General features: G+C 37.5%; 1 protein-coding gene across 4 annotated transcripts; it reads right to left on the bottom strand.

Moving 5' to 3' along the window:
- Positions 1 to 2,706: 2,706 nt before the first annotated feature.
- LOC149257050 (uncharacterized) lies at positions 2,707 to 8,546 on the bottom strand. Of its 4 annotated transcripts, none has more exons than XM_089413550.1 (3): positions 7,913 to 8,546; positions 3,117 to 7,770; positions 2,707 to 2,973 (listed from the first exon to the last, which is right to left on the bottom strand). In XM_089413550.1, exon 2 carries the CDS (start codon positions 7,612 to 7,614, stop codon positions 4,663 to 4,665), a length of 2,952 nt encoding a protein of 983 aa, XP_089269676.1. In that variant the 5' UTR covers positions 7,615 to 7,770; positions 7,913 to 8,546; the 3' UTR covers positions 2,707 to 2,973; positions 3,117 to 4,662. The 4 variants fall into 4 exon arrangements, with proteins under 4 accessions (XP_089269676.1, XP_089269670.1, XP_089269663.1 ...); XM_089413544.1 differs by having other exon boundaries at positions 3,117 to 3,445; positions 3,649 to 8,546; XM_089413537.1 differs by having other exon boundaries at positions 3,117 to 3,187; positions 3,314 to 8,546.
- Between the last annotated feature and the right edge of the window lie 895 nt (positions 8,547 to 9,441).

Below are 9,441 nucleotides of genomic sequence, written 5' to 3' on the forward strand. Positions count from 1 at the left end.
TGAATGATTTCTATTGATTTAATATGCATATTTATGATTCATGTTTTATCTTTTATAACATTTGCTAGTGTCTCATGTGAGACTTGATTCTTTCTAGGATATTAAAAATGTTGATACTAGTGAACTCTATTGACATATGAAATAAACCTTGGATCTAGTATTTAGTACCAACATAATGTGCCAAGGTATAGTAATTAGTAATCCATCTGTAAGATATCTCCAATGTGTATGTCTATCACTATATAATCAAAGGTTATCAACACACCATCCACTACACATCACATGAAACACCCCTACATATGGCATAAACACTTTCATAGTAACTCTGAAAACCGATATATGAAATTGGCACCTCTTTTTATTTTTGTTTGCCTCCCATATATAAATAACACTTCTTGAAAGAAAAGAAATATATCTAACAAACAAATATAAAACAAGAAGGAAACACAAAACTCACCTAAAACATGTCACCATAAACAATAAACACAAATATATATCATACAAGCAAACAATTTGTATAACACATATCAAAGTCTATCCATCTTCCAACATTACATATACAATATACACTATACACATATATATCATGCACCAACAATTTATAACATACACATCCAAATCTATACATTTTTCAACATTACTCAAAAATAATTCTTGCATTTAAACAAATACTTCTCAAATATATACTTAATTCTCCATATCAACTTTACTCATAAAACAAATTAATCAACAAAAATATAATTTAAATAACAAAATATACTCTCATTTAACTTAATCTCATATACTCTATCTTATACCATTAAAAATCCCAACCTTCGAACATTAAAATATAATTATTCTTTTATTCCCCTATCCTCATCCTATACAATTAAAAATCTTAACCCTATACCATTATATAACTTTATTCTTATTCAATTCTCCCATAATCATGAGAGTGTTAAAAGTTGTGTGTTAAAGCTTCAGGAGATCTATATCCTGCAAAATGATAGGCTAACAGAAAAGAACATTATATCAGCTGCTTCTAACATTATATTTTACCCAAAACTGACCAATCATCTTAATAACTTTAAACTACATTAAAAATGTTAACTTATTTTTAACTTAGGTATAGGCTAACAGAAAAGAACATTATATCAGCTGCTTCTAACATTATATTTACTACCCAAAACTGACCAATCATCTTAATAACTTTAAACTACATTAAAAATGTTAACTTATTTTTAACTTCGGTAAAATATTTTACTAATATTAATTAAAACCTAAAAAATATAATAAATTTATAATTATAAAACTATTAAATAAAATTTTCCAATCATAAATTTAAACTCAGCATTTCAATCCCAAAATTAAATTATACTCAGAACTTTATCCTGGAAATAAAGTTGTACTTTTACCACCAAGCAGTCCCAATTCATATTTAACCGATAAGGCTGCTGCATATGAATGATAATTTCCTCCGAACCTCATTCCCTACATTGCTCACTGGAGTTGGCTTCGCCATTCCCAGTATATAGTGCTAAATTTCGACATCTTTTTAACAGTACACAATTTGATGATTTCTACTATCAGGTGTGCTTACCTGTTGTTTAATCAAACCAGCCACAAAAATGCAATACCGTCATTTGCATATTGCATGCAGGCCTTCCCAAGAGCATTGAACTTTCAAAGAATCTTCCTTCTCTTGGCCTATTGTTACTTTTTTTTTCTTGTTTTACAGAAATCAACCAGAGTGTAGAAAGGCTGAGCTTTAAAATTTTATGTCTTCCCATTCAGTGAGTATTGAAATTTGGGTTCAATCTTTAAACAGTGCAATACACAGCCTGGTAAACCTATTTGATCTGTGAAACCACACGTCAATCAAGCTGAAGTGTATCTATATATATGGGATTTGTCAGACCAATGTGGACTTGGGGAATACAGTATAACTTGTTCACTAATTGATACATCAATTCAAGCTAGTCCACTAAATTCATAAATGTGCTACATCAAATTGCGGTCATCTGTTCTAAACTGGCTCCAGATTTCTTCCCAAGTTAATAGCTGGTATCTTCTGGTATAACATGTACAGGCAAGGTCAAAAACTATTTTATGTCCTTTCTTTTATGTATAGCTTGTATAATAATCTATCCAAAAACTATTCAATCTCATATGCATTATTCATGGCATTATTAGTCATAGTACCAAATTACCAATGCATGTGCAGATTGTATTCATTCACTTTAATGTGAAATAAAGGTCATTTTAACTGATAAGGACAAGAAGGTCACTTTATCCAGTCGGTACTGACTTCAGGTCTGAAATCTGCAGAGATATCAATATTACCAAATTTGCTCTCAAATTTTGATTGTTTAACCTTTGTTACCTTTAACCATACAAAAATAAGGTCACATTCAAAAGATATTAAGAAAGTAGAGTCTTTTACACATCAAACTGTAAACCTTTTCTGTAACATTCTAAATCTATATTCAACTATATTACTCGATTCAGTGCTTTAACTGTTTAAAGAACCATCTATTTTTTTTATCAAAATCTGATGCAGATTAGCTAAAACCGGATTGTAATTTATAGACTAACAAGCACCTCCTACTCAGTCTAATTTGAGTACAATTTAATATAATAATGACGCCAACTCTGTTCTGTAGTGCCATAATCTTCAGGAGAATACTGAAAGATTTGGACATTTGACCTCATCCTTTCACGTACAAATACTCTAAGTAGGCAAATACCAACTTTGACATCTTTGAAGTGGAGACATTGATATTGCCTGCTACAATAACCGTCCAGTCAATATGCATTGGTTGCTGGAAACAAATGTCTTGCCACTTTAAAATTACATCAATTTACTAAAACTGAAAGCAGGACTTTACATTGATTTTTGTGTCATGAAATTTCTCATATTATATCCTTCCATAATTATTGCACATGCAAGAACTCCTTTGATCACCAATATGCAAAACCCAGTGACCTCAAATTCTGTATAAACCGAAAATGGATCCATATCAAAACCAGGTAAACTTTTATTACTGCATCTCTAAACAAAGGATGAACCCAGTTTGCATAAACGGACATGTAAACCTTGTGGTCTCACATCCTATAACTCAATGATGGATACATACCAAATCCCACTGAACTTTCCTTGTATACTTTTGTTGAGCATATAAACATGCAAATATGTGTGTGAAAATTCCTGGCAAGAGAAATTACAGGGTGAAAAATGCCTTCAGATCAAGACCATATATAACATGAAATGAAGACAAAGGTTGTCCTGGAAATGTAAGGATAACCATATCAGGTGTAAGGGCAAACCAACAACCTGACAATTTTCTCTCGCTACCTCGTCCCACTTCAGCGTTCACTCAGGACATGTCAACATGATCAAATAAAAAGGAAATTCTGATTAAAACAGCAAAGTATCTTCCCATGATCAATAAGTGCAGCTTTTTAACTGCTGAATACCATATTGAGAGAACAATATGTGATCAAAATAATGCTTATAACCCATGCAAAAATAAGGAAACCAAAGACTTCAGTTAATTAGCTGCTATACAATTTGTCCGACTCTAAATGTGCTTTACTCTAAATGTGCTTTGCCTTTACCAAGAATACCTTATTGCGAGTTGAGGAGGCTTATGAAAGTGGCCTGCTTACAGTTTTTCTTGCAGGCTTGCTTTCGATAGAAATCCCCCCATGAACTATTGGTATATATCCTCTTCCATGCTTGATGTATTCGGATTCCCTAACATTAGCTAAACAAATGATATAAATAGCCTTCAACTTGTCATTTTTACTCAACAGTGGCAAACCATGTGTTGTTTCTTAGGGTAGAAGCCGAAAGTAATGATAGCCAAGCTTCATCGATTTTCAAAAGATAGCGGAGACTGGAGAGGGGATTCAGAACAGAGAGAGGCTTATTTAATTATAGACATCAATTCTCATAATTCAAAACAATTTGAGTCATTCCTGTCATTGGCCATGTGTTGGGTTTCGTACGAAACAAAGTATTATGTCACACAGACCCCAACATTTTGTCATCCCAAGGCTTTAGCAGTGGCCTCCTAAACAGCTAAAGCTTTTTACATTTGGAACTCGACATTGCAGGATGGAAAGATTACAAATGGAAAAAATATAGCTTTGGATGGAGCAAAAATACTGTGGCAAACTTCAGGAATTCGTCAATCACAACAAGGCAGCACTACTTAACCTTCCCTCAATTGGCATCCAATAAGGTAGATGCAATGAAAACAGAGACACTAACACTTGCTTGTGTTCTGTTGCCTCCAAGTCTGGGAGTTAAATACATTCAACAATGCCAATCATATGTAGGAGACTCTGTTCCCAGCAACAGATTCCAAGGCAGACTCATGAATGTGAAGCAGAGGAACAGGGCAACAAAGTATGAGAAGAGATAGTTCTTGTTGAAACAAGCGTTACTCTCTCATATACTCTACCTTGCAAAGATCATAGCTTGTCCTCAATAGAAAGTCACATGCCAAAGGCAGGACTGTAGTTTCCGGTTCATCCAACTAGAAGTACCTGTTAATGCACTCAGAATGAGCATGTCTGTAGCCATTAGCAACAACCCTAGTACATGAATTTGAGACACCACAATGACGATTTCTATGAAAGATGGTTCAGTGCACATTATCCAAATCTGGTTTCCTGTTATTGACTTTGTCCTGGTTGACAAGCTGACTGAAACTCCCTGCCTTCAGAAAAATCAGCATTTAGAAACTTTGCCACAAATGCCCATAACCTGTACACATCTTCAAAATTGGACAGAAAACCAAGTGAAGCTGTCACAACCTCAACCCGGGCGGATGCCTTCGTCCTGCTATCACACCGACCATTCACTATAGGATTACAAAGAGAAACGTTATTGGAATACAAAGCCTCTTTCAGATTTGTATGATTCTCTGCAAATCGGAGATGACTGAGAAACCCCAAGCCAAGAGAGATATTATTTTTATCTGCCAACTTCTGTACAAGTTCAGGATTGATTAGTGTGCCCTTAGAGTTAAATAAGTTAAAAGCTACAGCTGCACCTCGATCATACCTAATTTTTGGTCCATATATGTGCACAAGAGGGATTCCAGAATCTGGTCCTGGGAATCGAAGCTGCAATAAGGAAGTAACAAGCCAATTAATTAAGTATCTAAGCCTTAAAGTGGTTTTGTTGAGGCCCATCATGTCCACATGATCAAGATGCTTGCAAAAGATCTGTGGATCCCTTCTACTCCATTGTTGTTCTTCTGTTATCTCACCATCGTTTGCAAAATAGTCATCCTTAAAAAGTTCGTTTTCAGATTGTTCTCCATATCGCAAAAAATATGCTTCCTTTTCCCCATCTCCTTCATTATTGGTAAATGACACTCGTCTGGCCATGCTACTGATTCTCTCATTTTCCCCCACACCCAAAAGACCTGAAATCCTGTCTCCCTCTCTTCTGCCTAGAAGTCTGAATTCACCCTCGGTTTCACGTCTTATGGCATTTTCCTTCGTCCCACACACCATCAAGCTTCCATTCTCAGCTGCGTTTGGTTTGTTTGAACCTGTCATCCACCTGGGACTTGCTTGTTCTGCCAAACAACTCTTTTGGCTTGAATTGGCATTGATATTACTATCCTTGTTTGAACAATGTCTGGCACAGCTCCCATTTATATTAGTTTGATCCTGGACCGATCTCTTCTCTCTTCTGGAAGGATTCTTCCCGAGTTTAAGAGACTCGAAATTCTGGGATGTCTGCTCTAGGGAATGAACAGTCTCTATCCATGGCCCATTTCCAGTTGAAGGAAAGCTGATCTCCCTGGAAGCCATTGCTTTCGACTGAACTAATTCCTGTGAAACTGATAAGACTGCTGCATCGAATGATATAGTGTGGTGATCCTGTTTTGATCCTGAAACCTGTTGGTGTTCATCATAGACGGGACTCCCAGGTGTTTTAGTTCTCATTGCACTGGCACATTGCCTTTTCTTAGAAAACCAATGTGGTAAGTGGGGTGAACCAAACTGGCCTTTCTTCAAGTTGGTTAAATTCTCCGTAGCAAGTGGACTCTGACCCAAATCAATACAGAAGGAATGGTCTGTCTCATCTTCACTAAAAACAGGACTCCTCATAATTTCACCAACGGAAACACTCTCTGCCTCTCCAAAGACGGTACTAGCTCCATCTCTGTCTGAACTGTTGTCATGGTCTATTTCACTCTCAAACGCTTCTCTTACATATGAGAGCGAAAATGCGCCCGAGAAGGCTGGTAACTGAGATCCTCCCCCAACATCAGGGACAGGGCCAAAGTCACTTTTTTCTTTTTTTTCTTCTTTTACTTCTTCAGTTTCTCTGTCAATGCTCTCCTCATCTTCCACTATTGTCCCATCTAAGTCATCTACAGAATCACTGAGATACTGCGGAAAGACTGGAACAATCTTCACCATTCCAGGCCTCGAAGCACCCTCCTCATGCTGAAGTTTACCCATTATAGATTTTTTAATAAAAAGACATCCAAATCCAGTTGGGTCTGAACCAAATACCTTGTAGAACGACGTAATGATGAAATCTGGCCTGAACAGAGACAACCCAAGAGAATCCATATCCTTGGGACCCAAGGCGCCTGCATCGAGCAGTACATGCCAATTATTCTGTTGTGCCAATGACATCCACTGATAAGAGTATTTAGCCCCTGTCACTCTGGATTGCACAGGAAATACGAAAAGCCCAACTGCCGAATCCTTCTTCCTTTTCTTCTTACGCAGGAGCTGCTTCCTGAGCTCGGCGGAACAGAGCCTTAGGGTAGGCCATCTGAACCAAGCATTGGCTGTTTTTGCACCCTGCTCCCTTGCACTCTGAGCCATCCAATTCACTGATTCGCTCTCATAATCATACATAGTCAACAACCTCCGGTTCTGCGGAAATGGGTATGATTCTGCTAACAATCTGAAGGCCGAGCCCCTGCTCACCGTCAAAACCATGGTGTATTCACTCTCTTGAATACTGAGGTACTCCATGATTCGATCCCTGATGTCATACTCTGAAGTGCCCTTTTCAGGACCTCCATACAAGGCATGATTGCTCAAATTCACAGAGATTTCAGACAACCCGAATGTGGAGGATTCCCAACACTGCAATTGCTGATGATATGAAAATAGCCCAAAGCCGCAATAGTCCAAACATACCTTTTTATCGGGATTATAATAGTCCTCGAGGTGACCATATTCATCAATTCGGAGCTCGTCCACCTTGCACGTATTCCCATACTTCGGATACATAATATTGAACTTGTCATAGGCTTCATCCAACTCGGGGATAGAGTCATCAGTATGGAAGATCCTCTCGGCAGCCTGTGCAGTAGCCCTAAGAAAATCCCTCTGGGCATTGAGACGAGCCAAAGATCTGGATCGTTGAACAAGCTGTGAAGAAAGGTCTTGCTCATCAACTTGCTGAGATTTGACCAGAGAACCATCTTCAGATGCCTCTTCAAGGGCTTCCCTCAAGTTCTTCTCCTGCTGCTGTCTGAGTAGAGAAGACATCCTGCTGGGCTCAATCACACCCTTCTTTTTGTTCTTCTTATCCATGATTAGGGCTGCACACAGTGATATGGGCTTCCATATTGAAAGATGCATGAATGAATAAATGAATGAACTCGAACAATCCAACAGATAGATGATCCCTCCCTGGTCCTACCCACAAAGATTTAACACTCAATATCACTCATTGCTCAACAAAAACTAACTCCTGCTGCTACATACCAGAATTTCAATCCCCAAAGCTCGCATAGACTGAAAACAGGAAAAGCTATGAAGTAAGAGATTGCTGAGCTCATCTGTACTTGCGCAAAAAATCAGTAATCGACAAAATCGGAATTAAGGAGAAAAGACAATTTCGATCCAAATTCCAAAAGTTGGTGGTGAGCTCATTTACCCTGAACAGCATCCTATCTCCTCCCTCCCACTATTCAAACATTCCTGTCACGTCAAACTGTCATTTCTGCAACTACAAAACTGCAATCAAAACCCCAACACACAACACTTTATACCCCATATAATATGGAGATATGCTGCTACCCAGGCAAGGCAAGGCAGGGCAGTAATACTATTCCCATGTTGCGCTCATGAACACTTGTATTGACATTGGGATGGGCAAGGATCGATCCCAACCCCCCATATCAGCGCATTGATGACCATTGCCAGACACTCTGCAATGAGCTATAAATACCTCAATTCTTTTAATTAATGTGGCCATACCACGGGACGCTGTGAGGGTAAAATCGAAGGGATTTGACTTTGTCAGATCTTTCGCTCGCCCCTTAATCCATTTCTTCTTATTATTAACTAATTATGTTAAACTATAAAAACGGTTTACACAACCCCTCTGTCATGGTTTACTCCAGTGAAGTCAAGGATGACTCGTGTCAGAGTCTCATTAACTTTCTATGTATTGCATTTCTTTCCTGAGGATTTCAGCAGAAAAACAAATGCCCGGTTGACCCTCGATATGCGCTAAATAGATTTAAATTCCTTTGGGGTTTCCATTTGCATTATCTGATTGCTTTGTGATTTGATTTCGGAAGCATGGATCCTTCTGGGATCAAATCATGGCCAACCATGAAGGGAAGAAAAGTCCCCACCCACGTTTTGTCATCATGGACTTGCACTTGTTCATAACTAAGTATATGAGTATTGCATTGTTTTTCTCCACTCATCTTTTAGATGACTCTCCGTATAATATTCGCATATGAGAATGCAGAGGTACCATTTCCGCAGCTTTTGGTGAGTAGTAGTTCACATTAGCTAACATTTAGTTATTTGTCATTGTCTTCATTTGTTCGAACTCATAGCACAATTAACTTAGCTTTTATTGTGGACATGGATTTTACTATTTCCCAACGCACTTTTTATTATTGGTAAATCATTTAATCCTTTCTTTTTATATTGGAGATATCTGATGTGTGGTGCATAACCGGAGGGATCGAACATCAAGCTGTGAAAAAAGTAATTTCAGTGATAATGTTAAGATTTGGGGTTTAAATATCCCGTGCATATTAAATGGAATATTTTTATTTTGAAATATTTTTTAATGCAAATTTTATAAATGAATTAGGCAAAATTTGAAATAGGTCAGAAGATTTTAAGAAAGTGAAACTAACCACATTGATGGTCAATCTTTCAAAGCAACTCTATAACAAAGGATGGTCTTTCTTGATGAAGGATAGTCAACAAAGAACTGAGAATGGAAGCTAAGGAAGAAGAAGGGCAGTAGGAGAAGAAGTTGGCTCGAAAAAAGGCAATTTGCTTGAAGATTAGAGAGGACAAAGGAACCATTTAGCTTTCCCATGCATGAGCAAAATATTGGTCATGAGTCAAAGTCATCTATAGATATTGCTAGCTAGTAAGAATGCATCATATCTCTATTGAGAGTGTAGAGTTCACCCTTTGTAATAATCTCGAGAC

Source organism: Pinus tabuliformis, chromosome 6, assembly GCF_031772625.1.
Source record: "Pinus tabuliformis cultivar Carrire ecotype Pingquan chromosome 6, CPIR1, whole genome shotgun sequence".
NCBI classification, from domain to species: domain Eukaryota; kingdom Viridiplantae; phylum Streptophyta; class Pinopsida; order Pinales; family Pinaceae; genus Pinus; species Pinus tabuliformis.

Coding starts and splice junctions, on each gene's coding strand:
- LOC149257050 (XM_089413550.1), bottom strand. CDS start 7,614: ATGCATCTTTCAATATGGAAGCCCATATCACTGTGTGCAGCCCTAATC.